General features: G+C 36.5%; 1 protein-coding gene across 7 annotated transcripts in view; it reads left to right on the top strand.

The window, feature by feature from the left end:
• PDE1A (phosphodiesterase 1A) overlaps positions 1-23,396 on the top strand; it is a 297,804-nt gene that overhangs the window by 259,862 nt on the left and 14,546 nt on the right. For 4 of the 7 annotated variants that reach the window (XM_064484963.1, XM_010991573.3, XM_010991567.3 and 1 more), the window contains exons 12-14: positions 2,367-2,448; positions 4,447-4,561; positions 5,552-5,733. In XM_064484963.1, coding sequence (XP_064341033.1) covers positions 2,367-2,448; positions 4,447-4,561; positions 5,552-5,733 — 379 coding nt within the window. The remainder of the gene's footprint in view (positions 1-2,366; positions 2,449-4,446; positions 4,562-5,551; positions 5,734-23,396) is intronic. The other 3 variants (XM_064484962.1, XM_064484961.1, XM_010991630.3) reach the window with 1 other exon arrangement.

Raw genomic sequence — 23,396 nt, 5'->3', positions numbered from 1 at the left:
TAAGACCTAGCTTTCTGTCTTTCCAGCTGTGCTAGATATGAACCTTCACCTTCTTACCTATAAGAAGGGATTAATACCCATTCTGTCTCCTCCCAGGATGGCTGTGAGGAGCAAAATGATAGAATGAATGTGAGAGGTCTTTTTACACTATAGACATGATGCAAATGTGAGGAATTTATATTATTTGTTATCCTCCTGATCTACTTTAAGCTTTATGTTTTTCCAAGGTAAAGTATCAAGAGAGCCATTGATTATGAAATATTTTGTCACTTGATAGTCACTTAAAACCTTTGAGGGATCTGAGCACAATTTTTAAAACACATTCCCAACACAACCAAAGTTTAGAAAGCAGACAATTAAGAGAAGCATTTTTCCTTTTGCTATGGAGAAATAGCAGTAAACTTGAAATTCATTCAATGGGTTTTAAGAAAAATTAGAGACTAGATATAAATTCAAAAAATCAAAAAAGTACTCAAAGGAAAGAGCTAATTTTAGAACTTTAAAAAGCAATGATAAAGCTTATGTGTGTATGTGATTTTATACAGATGTGTGTATATATACACATATATCCAATATAAGAAGAAATTTGGGATGTGTTGACTTCTAAATCAATTTCTTATTAATTTTTCTACCAAGTTCATTTTACCTAACAAATGGGCTTAAATAGACATTAAAAGATTTTTAAAAACACTGTATTTCTGGAGGACAAGCCAATTTCTGGATACAAAGCTATTGTATCATCCCTAAAAATCTCATCAGTGTTATCCCAATCCTTGGTGTAATTACTTAGGTACACCTTCTAAAGCCATGGGAAGTTGTAACCAGAAGAGATAAGAGTTATATCTGAAATTTTCAGTCTTGAGAAGTTCTTATTTCCAACTCTTGAGTAATCTGCTGATGATAAAGGAGGTAAAGCAGGTCCCCATCTCCAAGGCACGTGTCACAGCACTCGTGTGGTATTCAGCAATACAGTTAACACCCTCACTTTGAGTGTTCATACAGCTCAACGCAGGTGTCCTGCTCCTTGACTCCAATGGGTGCATTTGGAACATGCTCCATTTGTCAACTGTAACTGATGGGACTGAAAGATCAGAGGTGGAGGCACAAGCCAAGAAAATAACCACTGGTAAAGGAGACAGGTTTTTGCTTCTCATTCTCTTCTCGAACGTGTTAGGTAACAAGAAGTCAATACAATTTAAAAACATTTTTAATTGTCACTTCCATTAAAATGTGTTTATATTTTAGGCTATGTGAATTTGATAACTAAGTGAATTTTTTCCTCCTTCAGCTAATTCTTTTGTGATACATGAAGCTGACATAGGCTGAAAGCTAGGACTCTTTAGCCAAATAGCCAAGTTGTAAATGCAAAGGAAATGTTCTTGAAGGAAATAAAAAGTGCTACTCCAGTAAACACACAAATGATAAGAATGCGAAATAGTCTTACTGTTGATATGGAGGGCTGATGTAGAAGCTGCAGCAGGTTCTCCAGAAGATCTAGCTCAGATCATTAATGAAGGTGGCTCCACTAAACAACAGATTTCCAATACAGACAAAGCACCTTTTATTAGAAGAAGATGCCATCGAGGACTTTCATCACTAGAGAGAAGTCAATGCCTGGCTTCAAAGCTTCAAAGGACAGACTGACCCACTTGTTAGGGGCTAATGCAGCTGGTGACTTTAACTTAAACCAGTGTTTATTTACTGCTCTGAAAATTTTAGGACCCTTAAGAATTATCCTAAGTCTACTCTCCCTGTGCTCTATAAGTGGAACAATGAAGCCTAGATGATAGCTAGCACATCTGTTGACAACATGGTTTACTAAATATTTTGAAGATATTTCTCATTACTTTATGTAGGAGATTCAATGAAACTCGGTTAATAAGTAGAAATATGTTTCAAAGTGCCCATATGCTTTTAATTAAAAAAGCAGTCCAATCATGAAGTCTTGATACTACAGATCTGCTGATGTATTTGGCATGGAGGAAAAAAGAGCAGAAAAATCTATGCGCTGGATTGTTAATTCAATGCCAACTAACATACTGAGATGACTATTTTATGGTGACAAGAAAATTCCAAGGAGCAAAGGTTTATCTCCTTACAATCAAGGGGTTGGGATACCAATGCAGAGTCTCCAGGTGCTGAAAATGTTCCTGTTTTTTTTAACCTCTGCAGTATGAGCCTTGATGCAACATGTCCCCATGAGGAGACCATTTGAGCAAAGTTATATACACTTGGACAACAGCTTTGGTTTTAAATAAATAAATAAATAAATAAGAAATAAAAGCCTTTTTAGGCTTTCTATCTAAGTTGCTCTTATCTGAGCTTTTCCAAACCAAGTCTGTAATAACAGGCTTTCCTTTCCACAGGGAGATAAAGAAGCTGAATTAGGGCTTCCATTTTCCCCGCTCTGTGATCGAAAGTCAACGATGGTGGCCCAGTCCCAAATAGGTAATACTGAAGATTGGTGGTCGTGGATTGTGGATGTGTGCCTGTCCATCTGCAAATGGATACACTGTGTTGTTCATCCATGAAAATGTCACTCCATATTCATGATGAATTTGATCTTTAGACTGATCTGTATGGTGGTGCATAATAAGAATTTTGAAACATTCTCACAAAGGAGTTCAACAAAGCAGTATTAGTAAATAATTGTGATTTTGTTTGTAATCCTTTTACAAAATAGAAGGCATTCTTCTGGTACAAGAGACAGCATTTTTTGTTGTTTTGTTGCTGATTACCTTTTTTGTAATTTAATCCTTTGTGTATAGTCCAATCCAATGAAAAATATTAATGTATCTGTTCTATCACTAAGTTTGCATAATATGCTTAATATACTAGCTCATATTCTTTTGGGGAAAAAAGTCTTATGATATGAATAGAGAAGCCAATAATAGGAAATTTGTAAAATGATATTGCTCCTAACCATATTCATTCTTCTCATTTGTATTTGTGTTGGGGACTTTAAGTCCAGCCCATGATTAAAACATTGCTATGCTGCATGGTTCAAATATCTGTTATAGTTATTCCCTGAGCCAGTATCTTCATTACTAAACTACATGATCAATAAACATAAGGCTCACCACCTTAACTGGCTAGTTGCTCAAGGACTACCTCCTCCAAAGTGGCTGTTAGAAAGCTGCTTGCTCTGCCTTGCCTCCCTTCCCACCCACATTCCAACAGCTCGTTTCCTGGATACCATAACACAGGTGCCTCTCGTCCTTTAGCAGGTGTAGATGTGGCTGGCTAAGGCCCTCCCCGGACAAGCTGAGAAGAATGGATGTTTTGGAGGCTTGTTGCTGTATTGTAAATTGCTGCCATGTTAGGGGAAGTGACCCTCATTTGACAATCTCTAGATCCCAGGCATCTAAAGCCACCGACAAAACTTGAAATAACACCCTGGGTGATCAGTTAGCATTATTTAACTTGAAGGCAACTACTGAAGTTTTTTTAATTAAAAATGCACCTTAACGTGTGCTATGATAGAGCCAATTACTTGAAATGTGAATTACTGTTTCCGAGTCTCTGATGAATGGGATACTCTTCAAAGGTGGTTGTTTCCCAGGACAGTGTCACTTAAAAAGCCTCCCTGCAGTATGACCCTTATGTTCAGATGGTGGCCTATTGCTCATAGTTGTGTTTACGGCAACAAGCACGGCACCTCTCCTGGGACCTCAGGGTGTTGAACATACACAGAGCTTGTCTCTGCCGCCACCTAAACACAGGTGGTAAATGCTCCCTAAAGGGCCATGTGCCATTCTCTGTGTGTGTCATTTCTAGTTTGATGAGCACTTTAAATGTAAAAGTCTTTACTCAATCCGGACACCTCAAAGTGGTGGGATTAATAATGTCTCCCAGAGATGTTACTGTTCTCTGGCTGATTCGATAGAATACACTGCAAACTAATGCTTTACATCCAGAGAGTAATAAACAGCAATTTGAAATATTAACACACTGGCACAAAGCTCTGACTGATATAGGAAGAGAAGAAAAAGTGGTTGCCTTCTTGCAGCCTGAGAAATAAACTTCAATTATTTAGTTTCTTTGGGGAGCTTAGATATTATTTCTTGTTGGTCAATAAAATTCAACAAAACTTTCAGAAAAGGTAGTGATCTTTCTGTTCAACAGAGGAAAATATATTCACTCTGGTTAGATCCGAAGTTATTGTTAGCAATAATATGAGGCTGAATAGTAAGTACACAGCTCAGTATATTTGAGTTAGCAAGCTTAAATTTTATTGCTTTCCCTGCTTGAGAGGTTATTTTTATAAAGAACAGTTAAACTCTCTCTAAAGATTGTGTTATTGGATTAAAAATAATTGCAAAGGGCAGGCTGAACCAATATTATAGTTGAAACTTGCTATCAGGAGCATCAGAATCTCTTCATTATTACTATTTTTAGAATTCAGGAAATTGTAACATGAATTTATTTATGTTTTTGCTTTTGTAGGTTTCATTGATTTCATAGTAGAGCCAACATTTTCTCTTCTGACAGACTCAACAGAGAAAATTATTATTCCTCTCATAGAGGAAGCTTCAAAAACTCCTTCCTATGGAGCAAACAGGTTTGATATTTTCTTTTTTGAATTGTTTCCCTTTTTCTTATGATTATTTCTTACATTGGGCAGGAAATTCTTAGAATTATTAGGTAGTATTGCCACCTAGTGGCTACGTATTATATTGCATTTGCCTTTGAAATTGGGAACTTGACATTCACTACAAAAAATATCAAAGTACTAAGAATCATATTCACTACTCAGGAGAATAAAATTATTTGAATTTTTGTTGAGATGTATGGATTGTGTCCTGGATACAGTAACATATCCAATAGTGGTGAGCAGTTGGGAGAGGGGCATTGTGTTGGTTTGCTAACATATAACACTTATGTGACTACGAAGATGCCTACATCAAAGTTACCCACTTAGATGACATGAATACAGAAGATCTGTATAACATGTAACAGCAAAGTCCATTGTATACACAACTTAAAGTATTTCAAGGTAGATTTTTATCACTGATAAATTTAAGGGATATTATTTAAAACTGCCAGTTGCAGAAAAATCATGCTAAATTCTTGCCCATCTGAACACACACTTTTCCTAATAGCACACCAACAGGCTCCCTAAATGTTGCTGTAATGAGGAAGCAGGGAATGTTCTCCCTGAGGAAGATCCAGGTTAGCTTGGAGATTACATAATGGAGGGAGGGGCAGATACCATTACCCTACTTTGAGCTCCAGCTGGTGAATTTACCAGTGGACTTACCACCAACGTTATGCTCATCTCAAGGTTATGCAGCTCTCATTAGGCCTCACCCCCATAACACTGTGGGCCCTGACCTGCTGCCCCAGGAATCCAGGACAGACCCCTAAGCCCTCTCTGTGAGGGAGGAAGGAAGGAAGGTTAGCAGCACTGATATGTGCTTAAAACGGGGCCTGAGCACCTGACATACTGCTTCTCCGGCTGCTTTTGTAAAGCATTTCAGGCTTTGCTCCCTCATCCTATATCCTGCCCTTGGTATTTTCTGGTTTCTTTGGTGGTTACTATTGGCTCCAGCACCTCTACGGGATCACATGTTGCCAATTCCTCTAGACGATCAAATATGAAAGGCACCGTGAACGATGGAACCTACTCCCCAGACTACTCCCTTGCGAGTGTGGACCTGAAGAGCTTCAAAAACAACCTGGTCGACATCATCCAGCAGAACAAAGAGAGGTGGAAAGAGTTAGCTGCTCAAGGTATAGTTTTTATAAAGCCTTCCTGCCATCTCTCCCTGTCTTAACTCCTCTGAGATGTTGGCTTTTTTCTCTTCTAGATTTCTTCTTTTATAAAAGATGCAAGCCTTTGGAGGTACTTAGAATTTGGCTACGTTTTGTCGATTCATAAGAAAATTGGTTTTTCTGTTAGATAAAAAGAGATTCTGCTCTGTTCGTGCCACCTGGTCTGCAAAAGTATTGACGTGGGTGGCAGTGAAGTGGATGTAAAGGATGGGACAATAAAACTGTACGTGGCGCAACCACCTTTTGTCCATTTCTAGAGATGCTTTTGATCCTGTGCTGTGGGCTTTCCAAGGAGCTTTTGTGTTGTATTAGGAGTGTAACACTTACTGTCAGAGATTTGGGTGTTTTTGTTTTTTTATTTTTTTTCAGTTTTCCTAAATTACTTCTTTGGCTGATAGTTTCACTCATGAGTTGGAAAAATTGTTTGTAATCTGTTACCAAAGAAAACACATGGGAAGCTAGCTCTTGTTATTTCTGATATGGTTTTGTTTCAGATTAATTACTCTTTCTGGTGTCCAATGTATGTGAGTTAGTGTCAGTCATTACCTTTCATACAGGAAATTAGCTTTCAAATTCCAGATCTGGCCCCTGTCTCCTCTCTGTCTGTCCCCTGCTCTGTGGTCCCTGCACAGTGTCCTTCTGGCAGGCTTCTGTGATACCCCATGGCCTTTGCAATGGTTGTTTCTTCAGCCAGAAAGTCTCCTCTTGGAGCTCTCTGAAAGGCTGATTCCTATTTGACTGGCAAGCCTGTGTTTTATTTTTAATTTGAAAAACACAGTACTTAACTCATTTAATTCTCACGTGGATCTTAGGAGGTATATACTATAATTATCCCTGTTTTACAGATAAGGAAACTGAGGCAGAGGACAGTTATGTGAGTTGCCTCAAATCCCACAAATAGCAAGTGAAGGAGCCAGAATTCATTCTTTCTCTCCAAACACAGTGCCTTAAAACCCCATGCTAGACAGCACCCCCCAAGAGGTCCTTCTTGACCATTAAAAATTATGTCCTCTGTCCTATTTTTCCCTGTTTGAACTCAGTTTAGTTACTTCAAAGTGATGTCACTAGTCCACAATCAGTGACATGTATTTGCTTCCTTATTTATTATCTGTCTTCCCCATGGGAACCTGTCGTCCTCAAAAGTCAGGTCGCTGTCTCCTGTTTTTCCCAGGGTGTCCTCCGCTCCTAGCACAGTGCTGGGCATGTCCCAGGCACTCAGTACATATTTGTGTAATTAAGTAGTTAATCCTGGATGGTGTCACAGTATTTCTCCACCTCTGCTATTAAAAAATAAAAGAAATACTGATCTAATGCCTTCATCTGATTCTGCAGCTCACATTTTCCCAGCCACGTAAGTCTGATCTTAAAGGAATTTCCCAAGCCTCTGTGGCTCTATATAGTCATTACAAGGACCACTTCCTGGAGGTATAACCCGTGTAATCACACAGTCCCCCAAACTCAGAAAGGCTTGTGCTTAACTAGATACTCTAGTATCATCATCTTGAAATTCCTAATAGTTTTGAGTCGGGGCCTCATTTTTATTTTGCACTGGGCCCTGTGATTATGTAGCCAATCCTGGCCCTCACACAGGGTCTTTGTAATACTACATCATGTCACTCAGTAGAACACCTAACACAATACAAGACCCAAATAACAGTCCTAAAATATTGTCAGACCCATCTAACTGGAGGCTGCAAGTGACTAGAGTTTTCCCTCTGTATGGACAAATTACACACCAGATACACACTAGAAGATACAAATCAATAGGCTATAAGCTCTTTAATAGCAGGAACAATATCTATTTTATTGTCATTATTTTCTCAAGGTTAACATGTCCCTGACATGTTATAGGTGGTTTAAAATCATTTACTGAATGTGGTTTTGAATGAAAGAATTAAAGTTAAACTTCACTTTGAATATATTCATTCAGAAAGGAAAACAAATAAATATATTAGATTTCTCGTCAATGGAAGGAAGAGAGGAGGGAAACAAGATTTCTGAGGTCCCTCCTATGTGCCAGACATTTTACATGTATTATCCTATTTCCTCCTACACCAACTTTCTGAAGTAGAAATTACTATCCTCATTTATACGTATAGAAATTGAGGCTCACACAGCTTCTAAGCACCAGAGCCAGAACTGTTCTGATTCTTTACGCAAGATTTTCCCCATTGCATCCTAGTATACTGCCCCATATCTTCCAAGACAATTTGAAAAAACTGAGTTGAAATAATTTATCTTCAGTGAATCCATAGAATCCAGTTGAGCAAAACACACTCTCTTCTAAGAAAATTTTCAACTAAAGTAAACAACAGTGTCCCCCAAACATCAGCCCATCACCTGGAACCTATTTGTTGTAAAGGGAAACTCTGTCAGAATTGGATTAGGGGCTGATTGCAGTTGCTCCCTTTCTAATAAACTTTCTGGCACTGTGCTTTATTGAATCTTGTGTTACACACAGAGGTAAATTTTAGACCTGCATAAAATTCTCAATTTACACTTTCTGGAATTGAGTAATAATAACTCAGTCCTACAGTTAGAAAATGTAGAGCCAAGGTTGAACACAGGCAGTCTGGCTTTAAGCAAACTAAAATCATAGAGCATTTTGATAATACAATCATCAAGGAATACTTATGTATAGTATGCATATTTTGAGTGAAGCAAATAATATCCAATTTTCTTTACTTACAAAATTGCACACTTGATTTCTATTTCCAATGCAATGGTGAACTAGATAAACTTAAAGAACTATCTCATGGTAAAAACAACTAAAAATCCTGAGTGAAATATTGCTGAAAAGAAATTGATGCCCTCAGAACCTGTCCAAATAAAGATAAAACAGAAATTCAGAGAAATTCAGAAACTTTGGAGCCAGAATCTCTCCTGTGGGCACCTGCCTTCCTTTACTGGAATTTCATGGGTTTACAGACTGAATTTACTACCATATCAGGTTTATGCCAGATGTTCAAATTTGGTTTTACATTTAAAAATTCTATTAATGCCACTCACCATATTAATGATAAAAGGAAGAAATGTAAGCTCTCAAGAAATGCAGAAAGACCATTCAAGAAAATTCAATATCCATTCATGTCAAAAATTCTTAAAATTCAGAGTAATATTCTTAACCTACTATTTCTGTTTTCCAACTTTTCTAGCCTTCATTTTTACTGCTTGAGGTTTTTTTTCCATTCCAATTTATTTCCTTTGTGGTTTGAAGCATTTGTACCTTATTCCTATTATTTTCATGATTAATTATAAAAATTTAAATGCATAATCAATAGTCGATAACAATGAAGTTAATCAATAACTTTACCTTTCCACCAAAAAACACAGAAACCTTAGAAAATTTTGTAACTGATTTTTTTTAAGTTCTAAAAATACAGACTTTAAATTTAATAATTAAAATTTAAAATATGTCCTTGAAGTTCAAGAATATGACGATGACTGCTTTCTAACATTGTTTTGAAAAATCAAGCTAGTGCAGGAAGGCTCCCTCAAGGTCTCTTCCAGGCATGCGTAGTGCCTCAGCCAGCCAGGGATGTTCCTCAGACCTATCTCTTTGATTCCTAGGGTTTTTCTGTTAAATCCTGTTGGTCTACCAGTTACCCCAAACTTAGACTGCAGTCTCAGACTTGCAAAGCTGTGGGTTTTCCCCATTTGTTCTAAACTAAATCCACCACTTTATGTTGGAGAAACCAGGGGGGGGTTGCCTTCTCCTCCCATCCCAAATTGAATCTACTACCTCTGGCAGCAAAGCTGGTTTCTGCTGCCATTCTCAGCTGGAGTTGGCAGTGGGGGTTAGGAATTGCTCCAGGCAAGGTCATCAAAGCTTCCTTCTGTTCTTACCTGAATCTCAAGAAATTTTTCAAGAATAATCAGTTCCCAAATTGTTGTGTTGCCTTGACTGGTTTTCAGTGTGATGGAATAGTCATTTTTGTTAATGTTTTCCAACTTTATACTTGTTTTCTGTGGAGAGGGAATATTTGGCCTCTTTTCATTACTCTAACGGGAAGTCCTCTTTCTCCACATTAGCTGTTGGGAAAATTAAGTGAGTTAATTTACGTCACCTGTTTAGAAGTACCTAGACTATTAGCACTGCATGAGTTGGCTGTTGATACTGTAATTATTGTTTACTGTGCTTCTGTTACGTGTTCTGGGAATTAGGGCTGCAGTATAAAAAAACCAAAGAGACAATAATCCCCACTTTTATGAAAGAGGGCATAGGAGTTAGGAGCAGGATTGTAATTTTAAATAGGGAGCTCTGAAAAGACTTTACTGAGAAAGTGATCATGTAAATAAATACATGAAGGAAGTTAGAAAGAGCTATGGGGATGTCTGGGGTAAAGAGTTGGAGAGAGAAATTTTCAGACAGAGGAAATGACCAGCGCAGCCCTGGGAGGTAGAGCTTGCCTGATGTGCAAGAAATAACAGGAAGCAAGTGAAACAGGGAAACTGGACAAGTGGGAATAATGTAGGCAATGTGATAAATGCGTAACATGATGCCACATCATTGGTTTTGGCCCAAGAGAGGTAGGAAACCTAATGTATGGTTATGAAGAAGAAAAGTAAAATGATCTGACCTGAAATTTTTAAAGGATTACTCTCACTACAGAATGAGAAGTATTTGTTTGGGGGGAAAAATGGAAACAAAGAGGCCAGGAAGAGGGTATTGTTCATAACCCAGAACAATGATGTGGGCTTAGACAGGTGGTACTGGTGGAGGGAGAAGTTTCTAAATTCTGGATACATAAAGATGGTGGTTTACACCAGTATGCATGAGTGAAAAGGGGTGGCAAAAAGAGATTGAACTCTGGATATATTTGAAATTGGTACTGATAGCATTTGTTAAAAGATTAGATGTGCAGTATGAGAAAAGTCAAGAATGATGCCAGTTTTTGGTTTTCTTATGCCAGTTAATTGTGTATGTATAAATTTATATGATCACTTTGCAGAACACTTTAGCATTCTCTAGCCAAGTTGAGGATAAAAACGCCGTATTTCCCAAAAATCTCACTTCCGATTTTTACCCCAGGGAGACTTTTGCTCATGTGCATCAGAGGACATGAACAAAACATTCATTGCAGCATTATTCATGAATGCAAAAAACACTGAAAACAACAGTAAAATGGATTCATAAGCTGTGACGTATTCACATTATGAAACAGCATACAACTGTTAGATAAACTCCTGCTCTGGGCATGAACAGTGATGAAGGACACAAATAATACAGAGCAAAATATGCAAGATACTATAATATGGCAAGATACCATTTGTAGAAAGTTTTTAAAAACTATAAATTAAACAGTAGATTTTAAAATACACTCATGATAAAACTAAAGAATGATATGGGAAAAGACTCAGGTTCTAGGGAAGGATGGAGAATTTATTTAGGAGTTAGTAATATTTTATTTCTTTGTTTGGGTTTTAGACACACAGACGTCCTTTTGGTGAGTATGGTTAGACCTAACATACACGCTTAGTTGAAAATAACCAGGTTATATGATGCTTAGAACTTTGGGATATTAATTAAACAACAAGGCTCTGAACAGAATCTTAGATGTTTGGTAATCATTGTGTTAACTCTGAAACTGTATTTCATAGTTATCTTAAAAACATCCCACTAATCCTAGAGCAGTAGAAGACATGGATACTTAGGCTCCAAGAGATGTAGCTCCTAATAGCCTCAATAAAATAAAACACTTTTTAGAAGAGTAACTTCATTCAGTAAACCTTCTACTAAGGCTCTGAGAACATTTGTCTAAGAATGTATGTAAACACATTCCTTTTTGGTATAGGGTCTTTTCAAAAAGTAAGAAATGCTTTCCTCCATCCCAAATTTTTTTGGGTTTGTTTTTTGGTTTTTGTTTTTTTGGGTTTTTTTGTTTTGTTTTTTGTTAAAACATCCATTTAGAGTGAGGAAATGCCTTCATTATCTATTCAGCTTTCCTCAGCGTCTTAAGTCTTTGCCCAGTTTCCTCCTTTTTCTGGACTACTAAAGAGCAGACAAGAGACTTTAAGAGGCTGTGTAGCCATTCTTCTACTGAGGCAGGTGGAGGGAAATAGGAGAGTTGCTCTTCTCTTTCTACCTATGAAATCTCAGGCAATCATGTAGCTTTTCTTAGGCTCAGCAAAGTTATTATTGGGAAAATAACATCTGTTCTGATGAAGGAGCAGACATTTCCATAAATCCAGACCAATCCCCGTTTATGCTCCAGAATTTTGAATGTCAGTGATGCAGTTTTGAGGAAAAAAAAAAAAGCACATTTGCCTATGCTGATGGCCAGTGGGTGATAGATGCCCCCAATTAATAACCAAGGAAATCCTATACAGGAAAGCTATGTATAAATTTTTAGAAGTGCCTGCCGTCGTATGTCATGAGCCACACAGGGGTCTGGGGCTGAGATGGAAGAGTAGCTTAGGTTTTGTTTAGAGTAGCCCCTGAATAGCAAGCGCAGATACGTCTTCTCCCTTAAGGCAAAAGAGTTGCTTTTGTAAGTCACCTGAGAATCTGGTTTATCTTTAGACATAAGAATTCCAAATTGAACCAAGTCCATCAAATCCACCTAGATTGGAGCAAACAACCTACATCAACCCTAGATCTACTTTCTTTCCCATCTTCTCAAAGGGAATGTGTACTTGAGAAAAACTAGTTATGTCCCAGAATAAAATCTGGCTGGTCAGTCTGGAATGGAATGCACTATGTTTCTTACTGTACTGAGTAATTTTCTGATTTATTTGATACTGATTCAAACCCCAAAACACTAGGCTCAGAGACGATTAAGACGTGAGAAAAGGAGGCAACGTGGGAACTTGAGACGCTACCGGAGTTGCATTGAGCACAAATCACAGCTGTTTAGAACCAGAAGGAAACCTAGAGCTAGCTTAAGGCAAGCTTGTCATAGAATATGTATTAAAACTTTCAAGCATACAAGTGTTTTCTAGTTCTTTTTTTGTGACTTGTTTCCTACACAATTTCTCTAGAGTCATAAAATATGTTCAGTACAGTATTTGAACTTTTTGAGGCCTGCTTTTGGCTTAGTAGCACATATATTTCACTGAAAAGAAGGAAAAAAATAGAATTTTGATTATAATTACTTTGATATCAATTTTCAGATAATTGTCATCTTTATGACATTGAGTTCTCCTATTCATATATTTCTTATCATTCATATGCCTTCATGTTTCTCAGAAATTTTATTTTTCTCTGATAACAATAGCAGTAATGGTGATGGAAAATGCTCGTTAGTGATATTAGATGCTAGGCAGCATACTAAGCATATATTATGTAATCAGTTAATATTTATACTTAATAATATGTTTTAAATTTTTGAATATACTTTGTTGGAGTTTCCATCAGTATTTTATATTTTTTGTTGCTTTTGTGAATGAGTATTTCTTGCAAGTATATAAAAATGCAATTTGAATTTGAAAACTGATCTTCTGCAAATAATGAGTCTTTTCTTTCCCAAATGTATACCTTTTATAATTGTTTTCCTTAAGTCAGCTGCACTAGCAAGTGTATCCAGAATGATCTGAAATGGAAATGATGATGGCATTTAGCGTGGCTTTGAATTTAAAGGGAAGGTGTTTAATGTTTCAGCATTAAGTGTGGTATTTCTCAGTTTTTTTGAGCTGCTCTTTATGAGGTTAATTATATTCCCATCAATAAGTAATTTATTAAGAAAATAAATTTAAAATAAAGCATTTAGTTGTATCAAATGTCTTTTCTGTAGCTTTTTAAAATAATTCATATGATTTTCCTTTTGAACTGGTTCATATAGTGAACTATATTAATAGATTTTCTAATGTTGAAGCATCTTGTATTCCTTGGATAAACCCAACTTACTCGTTACATATTAACTTTGTAAAAAAGCACATATTACTTTCACTGGTGTTAAAAAAATCTATATGTGTAGGTGAGATTAGTCATTGTTTTTCCTTCTCATACTGGCCTTGTCTGGTTTTGGTGTTGAGGTTCCACTAGCCTCATAAAATGAGTTGGAGTTTTAAAATTCTTGAGTTTATATGAGATTGAAATTGACATTGAATATTTGGTAGAATTACCCTTAAGCCTAGTATTTTCTTTGTGGAATAATTTATCTGCTAATCCAGTTTCCTTAATGTTTATATAGGATTATTTAAGTTATTTAGTTTTTAGGGTCTTTTTTAATGTTATGAAATATAGCATACCCCAAAAGAATATATAAAAACATATATATACTACTTATATGTAAATACAGTATACATTCTTATACTAGACAATCATTGTCATAGCTTACATGCAATAATATGCCGGCAAAGTTTAACAACTGGCTTTAAAAAAGCATATATATACATAAGTATATATTATATATACAGATTTATTATACTTTTAATTAATATAATGTGTAGCACATAATTTATAAGTAATAATAAAATATACAATAGTCCTTATTGTCAATTCTATATAACTAATTGATTCTCACAGAATGCTTTCATTGATTTTTGCTGAACTCTTGTGTCTATTGTCAACTTATGGTTGCCACTGACAAATGAGTGTCATTCAGACTGGTATTTCCATTTTTGTCAAGGAGTGAAACAAAAGTATAAAAAGCATATGTCAGAACTTAGAAAATATGGAAGACATATGCGAACTTCAGTTATTCGTCAAAAATGCAAATGATTTCTTGGTCATTTAATTGGATAATGGTATTTGAATATGGAAAAAAATTTCCCCCAATTTTTGTGCTATTTATAGTGTAGCAGCTATAGACATGACACACTTAAATTTAATCTCTATTTTTTCATTCTCTGCATCACTTTAGACAACAGTAAAACAATAAATCGAGTCCCAATTCCTAAAGTTTGATGATATCCATGGTGTAAACATTCCTACCTTGGTCAGTTTCAAGCTATCCATATAACTTCTCTGAACATGGAGTTGGGAGAAAGTGAACATTATATATTTGCATCATAGAAGATATGGTAGAAATAATTAATCTCAAGACATAGATAATAGTTACATGTATCAAAATAATTAGGAAATAATGTTTTAAGTATTTATCACCTTTGTTTTTAATACAACTTATTTAATTGTAAGTTTATGTAATTTTATTTTTAAGAATGACTAGGTGTAACAACTAGCTTGTAAAATTTCTAAAATGTAGCAGTTGGGTCTCTGAAGCTTGTACAGGCCAGATTCAACATAGTGCTGCCTGTAAAGCTTCATATGAGCCACATCTACCCTCACCTCCTTTATCTTGCTGATTCAGTTTCCATTTCTCTTCTCACTTGCTTGCCTTACTCTGGCCACACTAATCTCTGTTCTTTTGCTTCCTTTCCTTCAACACGTCAGATACCTTCCTGCTGTAAGAGCTTTGTACCAGCATCTTTCTTAGAAACGCCCTCCCCCAAATACAGCACAACTGCTTCCCCCTCTTCTTCCAAGTCCAGCTTCAGTTGTTGCCGTGCCAGTGAGGCCTCCCCTGGAAAAATATTTCAAATTCTACCCACATTCCTCCCTTGCCTCCTACTGCTCCCCACCAACTATTTTCCCATGACACATCACTGTCTAGTCTATAAATAATTGATTTATTACACTCAATTTTTATTGTCTCTCTTCCCCATTGAAAATAAGGTTCATGCGAACAAGGATGTTTGTTTTGATCACCGTTCTGTCTAGGCTCCTAGCACAGTGGCTGTCACAAATGCAGAACTCAAATAATTATGTGTTGAAAATAAAAGGGGAGAGAGAGGAGAAGGGAGGGATGGAGGGAGGAAGAAAGGAAGGAAGGAAAGAAGGAAGGAAAGAGTAAAAGAGAAAAGGAAGGAGGGAGGGAGAAAACCTACCATCTAGGCCAAGAAATAGAATACTGCCATGCTATAGTGGTTCTTCAGTCCTTCTCTAATCATTTCTTTCCTTCTCTCACTCTCATGATTTAGTCGTTACCCTGGATTTTGTGATAATTATACCTTTTCTCTCTCTTTTTTTTCAGCTGTTACTCCTCTTTGTGAAACCTTAAACAATACACAGTTTAGTTTTGTTTATTTTAAAACTTGGTATAAACAGAATCATGCCATAAATATTCACTTATGAATAGCTTTCCACTCAATGCCATGCTTTTTGAGAATTATCCATGATGACCCAAATAGCTGTTGTGTATTTCAGGAGAGACTTTTTTTGGATCTCGTCAGAAAAAAATGAGACAGATTTTTTTTTAAAATGTATCCAAATACCGTGCAGAATTTCTTTTAAATCTTAAATCTTTCTGGTAGTATACAGCATATATAGATTTCTAAGTCCACAAATCAGGTGCACAAATAATGTAGCTTCAGTTTTTCTGTGACCAGACATAGTTTCTAGCTGAAGTCCCCTTTGTTTCATGTTTGAAGAGAACATAAGCCTATTGTTTAGATGTTTTAATGGAATCAGAGTAAGTCTGGCCAATTTAGAATATTGGGGGGAAATTAGGATTCTTTTTACCTCCTTTTTTTCCTTCTTTAGATGGTTTTGAAGTCTCTAGGGACTAATGAGGTATTGAGGATTTGGGATAAGTACCAGGTCCTTGTTTGCCTTCTGGACTCTTCCTCTCCTCTTCCCAGTATACCCTCCCCTCTGCTTCTGACACTGGACCTCTTGTTTCAATCATTTATAGGCCATCAACCCTTTGTTCTCTCCAGCCTGCTTACTCTCTCTCATTCTCTTTCTCTTAATGCTTCACAGGGCCAAAGAACAGGCTGCTCTTCCTCACATATCCTGAAAACTTCAGGGTGCTCCCAGACTCCCTCTTACCCTAATATTCCTTACAGCCACCTCTACCCTATGCATTGCACACTGAGAATACCTGCCTGGCTGCCACCTCTCAGAATTCCAGATAATGTCTCCTCTACTCCTGGATCCCTGGATTTATCCCTAAATCTTTTACACTTTTCTACTTAGAAATAACCCCACATGTGACAGGTCTGGCAAAACCCAGGATCCTGTCTCAAAGGCTGTAAATTTCTAGCTCTCTTATCTCTTCCAACTCTTTTTCTCTCCCTCATCTTCCTTTGGTTCCAGAGGAATGGAGAAAACTGCCCCTGGAACAATGAGTCAGATCTTTCCCACCTTCAGTCTGAAGGCTACCCTTATCCTGCTTGCTGCTCTTGATGAAAACCTCAGACCATATCTTGTATTAACCTATAATGAAAAAGAATATGAAAAGGAATATATGTATGTGTATGTATGACTAAAACATTATGTACACCAGAAATTGACACAACATTGTAAACTGACTATACTGAAAGAAAGAAAGAAAGAAAGAAAGAAAGAAAGAAAGAAAGAAAGAAAGAAAGAAAGAAAGAAAGAAAGAGAGAAAACCTCAGTCCATGTCCAGGAAATGAGAAACCTAGCTGTCTTCTGGAGGTGTGGGTAGGGAGATACAGAGCTTAGCTAAGGATTTTCCAAGAAAATTTGTCCAATTCATGGATGTGGCTTTTGAATGTGAACTCTAAGAGTGTATGCTTTGTTTCTGAGTACTTTAGTAACAAACCTCTGTCCACTTGTCTGAATGGGCATAGACCATGGTGACCAGTAAGTAGGAACAAAGCCAGGTTTGTTAATAGTTCACCATATCAGCTCATCAACAGGGCAAAACAGCTTTTGTACTTGTTTCAAGAGAGAATTTAAAAATAAAGTGTAATCATTAAATTGACTTTATTGAAAACAATATTACCTGATTAACATTTATCAAGTATTTTTTACCACTTTGCAAGAAAAACAAAAATTAGAGTTTCATTTTTCTTTTACTTTGAATGCTTTAAAACTGAATCATGTGACACAAATTGAGGTAATTTTAAGTTCTTTGAGGTTTTTCAGTGTGGTTAATAGTTTTAAAAAATGTTTCAGAGGGAAACTGACATTTTTTGTCACAGAGAAGTATGTTTAAATACATAAAGCAAAATATGAGGCAACCTTCTCTGTTTTGTACTAAGGTCCAGGGCAATCTTAAAACATGTTAGGAACTTAAATTCAGTTAAACTTTTTTTTCCTAGAAAATAGTTACAGGATCATAAAAGTCAGTTTAAAAAATCTAGCACTGTAACATTATATAAATAGCCAATTAGCTCTCATTTCCAGTCAGTTTCTAACTTAGGGAACTGTAGGGACAAAATGTAAGAAATGGTCATCTCACACACCCCCACTGACTCCCACAGATTCTGTTCTCCATTTTCAAAGTTCCACAGTTTGAATCAGGCTGATTCCTCCCTTTGGTTTCATAGGGTGTGAAAAAGTTGTCATGGGAACTGAAGGGAGCAATCCCATCCGAACCTACCCTTCTCCTTTGCTTCCCTGGGGAAAACCTGGATCCATGTCCATGGGCATCATCAGGAAACAAGGCTGAGTGGTTTGAGACTCTGTTCCCAAAACGTTTAGGGCACTTAGAGAGGCTTCCTGAGTGAGTATTTCCAATTGTCTTTCGGGCTGATAGATGATAAACTACTCAGAAGAATAAATACGATTGTTAGCCTAAGTGAGCATCACACGCAAACCGGTTACACAGCAGTACTTTCACTCTCAAAGACCTGCACTCTTATCTCCTAGATCTTTGTTAGAGCTCGGGGTACATTTTTTTTCCCCTTCTTTGCCTGTAAGCCCTATTAGTCCCTAGTAGTACACCTGATCCTACTACATCTGTTGCTTAAAGAATAAAAACAGACTTTTTGCAAGACCAAGAACATGTCCATGTTACTTTGTATTGAATTACTTTAAAAGATTATATGTATAAATATTTGTTCATAAAATATTTCAGTTACCCTTTTCCATTATCTTTTTATAGAACATAATGCATTTTATGTTGTAGCTTTCAAACTCCCAGGACTGTGAATCCTAAGCATCTTTTTGAGAAAATACATGCATACTTCTTAGATATCAAGATGGATAAGTAAGTCAAACAGAGGGAAGCAAAGTCCTTCAGAGATAAAAATGAGAGCTCATTCTCAGTTTCTCTAGAATTATGGTTCAAAAATGTAATTGACAGTTTAAATGAGATCTTGCTAGTAATTTTTAAATCATATATTTAAAATTATTAGTAAATTTAATGGTATATTTATTTCCTTGTTCTTACTTCTAATTGAATTTCTTCAGCTAATATTCTACATAATATCAGCACAGTAGAGCAAGAGTGTGCACTTGATAGAACGGAACATTTGGAAGATCAGAATTATAAAGTTCTAAGATGTGGTATTCCTCAAAGTCACTTAACCGTAGAAGAGCTTAAGTAACAGTTCACACAGTGAGTGTATGCTTGTGTGTCATTCATTCATTCACTCATTTGTTTATTGCAAAGGCATAACTCAATAGTTTTCATATTAGCATCATTGGGGCACTTTTTAATTTTAATTTTTATTTTTATTTTTTATATAATTTTTAAATGTTACTTTCCATTACAGTTGTTACAAAATATTGGCTATGCTCCCTGTGTTGTACAATACATCCTTGAGTCTATCTTATACCCAGTAGTTTGTGCCTCCCACTCCCTGACTCTCTATTTTATGTTTTAAAAGTTCAGCGTGGCTTATCTCCAGTTCATAGAGGTAGATCAAAACAGAACACTTCTGTGCATTTAAATGAATGCAGAGGACATGGAGGAGACGGCAGGAAACTTCATCAGCTTATGGTCAAGACAAGCCAATGATAGATGAGGATCTGCACCAACTTCACCCTGGCAAGCTGTAGTCAGGAAAAGCAGTATGTACCTTGGTAATGCTATCCCTTTAAATATCTAGGGCTTGGGTCACATGACTCTACCCTGGAACATTTGTCTTCTCCCGGGAAAGTCAGTGGACTTTCTCTCAATCTTCATCCTTGTTCTTTCCTCCTCATGGAATTCACTTCTTGGGTCCCCTTCTCCACTTTGCTTATTAAAATCCCACCTGTCTTCCAGAACTCCATTAAAATGCCCTCTCCAAGAAGCCTATCACTTAGTTACGTTAGTAGAGCTGTCTTATCTGTACTGCAATTGGAGTACTTATTAGGTTCTACTTTGCAAGTCCCAAAATGGGAAGAGAAAAATGTATTCAGAAGGGGTGTGCCAGAGTCAGAGTTGGAACAGGAATGGGAGTGGCACAGATCCAGAATATGTTTCGACTTACACATGCCATGGGGAGATTCTACATTCCCCTTTGGAAATGTGCACCATCCTCCACCCAAGGAGAACCACTATATATTATGAGATATTACAATTGGAATGTGTTACACATGCTAAAACTATGGAGCCTGACAAAAAATAGAGAACTATTAATAATTTCATTGCAAAAACATTTACAGGGGTCTACTATGTGCAACACAAATGCCTGTAGATTTTTTTCAAGAGCAGAGCTCATGGGATGTTCAGCTTTAGATCTTTGATAGCTTTTGCTCTGGGACCGGTTAAGAGCGCTTGTCAGTGTTGAGCAGAGGAGAGTTGACTCCACTCTAGGAAATTCTGACTTTAACAGTGAGTCCATATAAATGAAAAGGTATTACCCACTATGTTGTACCAGAATTTCTTTGTTAGCTAAAAGAGCTAAAATAAATCTACAGATAAATGGCTAAAGGAAAAACTAAATGTAGGAGACATTTCCCCAAATCTCCTTCTCTTGTTCATTGTCTGCACTGACTATATATTCAGACACCCACAACTTAGTCCCTTGCTCAAATTCTACTTTGAGATATGAGTGATAACTGCAAGGGCTCACAGGAGTTTTGTAGCCTCTGAAAACTCTAGGGTAAGAAGTGTGAAAGTGGCCGTTGGGGAGTGGAGAAGTGGTGACAGGGAAGAGAGTGGTAGGAGGATGTTGCACTGTGAGTGAAGATGATGGGGGAAGATTACACATGTGGGCAGGAGATAGGGACAGCTGTCTGAGACAGTTCCCCTTTCAGGTGCTACTCTCATCCAGCAAGTGGAAGCAGAATTTGACTGGGTCCTTCACACTGTTAACACTAGGCCAGGTTCGAGACTTTGTCATTTCCCCTTAATAGTTAACCCAGTTCCCAGTACATTGGAAGCTTTGTTGTCTTAATATTACACTTTAGAAAAAAATGTAAATATCTTCATTTGTCACTGCTGAGCTCTATTCTTTCTCCAAAACCTCTAATCTTACTTTCCTCTTGTCTTAAGATCTTTCCTCCTCTATTTCCCCTCTCTGCCTCTAAAATTCCATCAGTTGCACAAAACAACTTAGTTCTGATCTCAAATTTAAGTCATTCAACAGAACAAAAGCCTGACAGTTGACCTAAAATAATACCTATAGTTCTTCAAGAATGCCTGGGAGTGTCTGGGGTGATCTTGGTTTGGTTATTATTTTCAACTTCATTAGAATCTCTGTAAAAAGTTTAATTTTCTACTACCATCAGGACAATTTTCAAAAACTTAATCACTGTATCCGTGATCTACCTTTGTACTCAGAAAATCAGCATACGAGTTACTAATAAGTTAGATGTTTTCTTATTTTTAACATAATTTATTTGAAATGTATTGAATATATAATAATACTGTAGTCAAGCAGGTTTATTTTAAATCATTTATTGCTAGAAAATCTCATGGATTTTTCTCAAAAGGAAACAAAAGATCCTGTATCATTGCTTAAAAAGTAAAAAACAAAACTAGAAGTTTTTCCCACCAGAAAGAAATGTTTAAAATTGATGGAAAAGCATTAAAATTTTAAAAGATCATATTTACAGTATGATTGGTGTGACATTTTAATAGATTATGGTAAGTTCACTAATTAAATCTTATGTATTGTTATTTGTATTTGAAATATCTCAAAATGTAATATTGCATATTATATACAGTAAGTGCTTTTGTAATTATGTTGGTATTAATGCTAAAGAAAATGCAAATTCACATTCTGCTAAGTACATATTTATTTGGCAGGCAGTATATTGAGTTCTGCCACCGTCATTATCCTTTTTAATCAGCAGGAGAACTTTATGATTTAGGTAGCATCACCACATACCATTGAGAAAACTAGGGTCTAGGGGAGGTAAGTCAGCCACCCAAGTCACAGGTTTGCACATGTATTATAAATGAATCTATCCTTCTCATTTCTTTTCAGCTTCATATAATACACAAAAAATAGCAAATTGGTAGGAGTAAATGCAGAAAGAGGAAAAAATTTCTTATGAAAACTTACTTGAGACTAGCATAATTTCCTCATCAAATCTACTTGTCTAATCCCAACATAACTGACCCCATGAGCTTTCAGATATGCAGGCTATATCTTACAGGCATTTTTGTTTTAAAAATGTTGAAAATTATGAATTTGGGAGTGCAGTTTAACATCATTTATTGATTCGCCCATTGGTAATTTATACAAACACTTATTACAGTAGATCTACAAGGGAAGACTTGTAGTCTGATAAAACTGAGGCTCAGTGAACCTAAGTTATTTGTCTAAATTCATACAAGTAGTCTTTGAAAAAGCTGGGATTTCTGCCTAGTTTGTCTAAATTCGAAGCCAGTAACCTGGATAGTTTCTAGATTATCTTCTAGAAGATAAGCGTGACAAGTTGGTTTTCCTACATTTTCTAAACTTTCTTCCCGAGCAGAAGGCTTGTTCGAGCTGTCGATGGAGGAATTATAACAACTGCAGAATTTAGGGACATTTTAAATAATTTGCTCCAGTGTATATAACTCCCCCCCCCCCTTTATTTGCATGGACAATAAAACTTGGAAGAAGTGCAGAAGAGGTGGGTTTACTTCCCCCACTGATTATTGGTTGGCTCAGTGATTAATGAAGAAATGGTTTCCCCAAGGGTGGTAGGGCTAGGACAAGCAGAGGTCTGGGCTGGTAGGAAGATGAGTGGAAAGGAGATGAGGTCCTTACACAATTTGGAATTGGAGCTGGTCTCTGAAGCTGACTTATCTAGGGACAACTTTGAAACATTAAGCATAGTTGAAAGTAGGGGATAAGTTACTTCCAAAAGATTCCACAGATTGTCTCTACCTATCTTATTTTAGTGATCACTTTCAAGTGTATACAAATATTGAATTATTATGTTGCACATCTGAAACTAGAATAATGTTATATGTAAATTATACATCAGTTTAGAAAAAAGACCTCTAATTAGATTCTGAGACTGTCTACTGTAGTTGAAATCAACTAGAATTGAGCACCCTGGGAGTCCAGGCTTTTTAGGCAACAATTCAAATGCAGAAAAGAATGAGTTGAATTAGGAAAAAAAAAAAAAAAAAAAGGATCATCTCAGGATCACCACTGATGAATGAAAAAAGTCACAAAAGATTTCATGGAAAAAAGTAAAATATTGAAAATTAAGAAAAATATATCAATTATATTTATCTTGATAATTTTACCACAATAATTCCTACAAACATGGCTGATTATAAATGCTAATTACAATTTAGTTTTTCACAACTTCTTTACAGCATTTTCGGTAGACTGATAAAATTAGTACCTTTTTGTTCCAGAAGCAAAATCCAGTTCACAGAAGTGTTAAGTTTCCCTGATCAGTAAACATCTTTAAGTAAAACCTCATGCATGATGGCAACTCTAGTTTGAGCAAAAGACTTGTAGATTTTAATCCACTTGCTGGAAGTCTACCAGGCCCTGTGAGAGAAAGGAAACCCATGTTTGCATGGGTTTAATTGGCATCACAAACC

This window comes from Camelus dromedarius, chromosome 4, assembly GCF_036321535.1.
Source record: "Camelus dromedarius isolate mCamDro1 chromosome 4, mCamDro1.pat, whole genome shotgun sequence".
NCBI classification, from domain to species: Eukaryota; Metazoa; Chordata; class Mammalia; order Artiodactyla; family Camelidae; genus Camelus; species Camelus dromedarius.
This window is presented reverse-complemented; position numbering and strand designations above follow the sequence as displayed.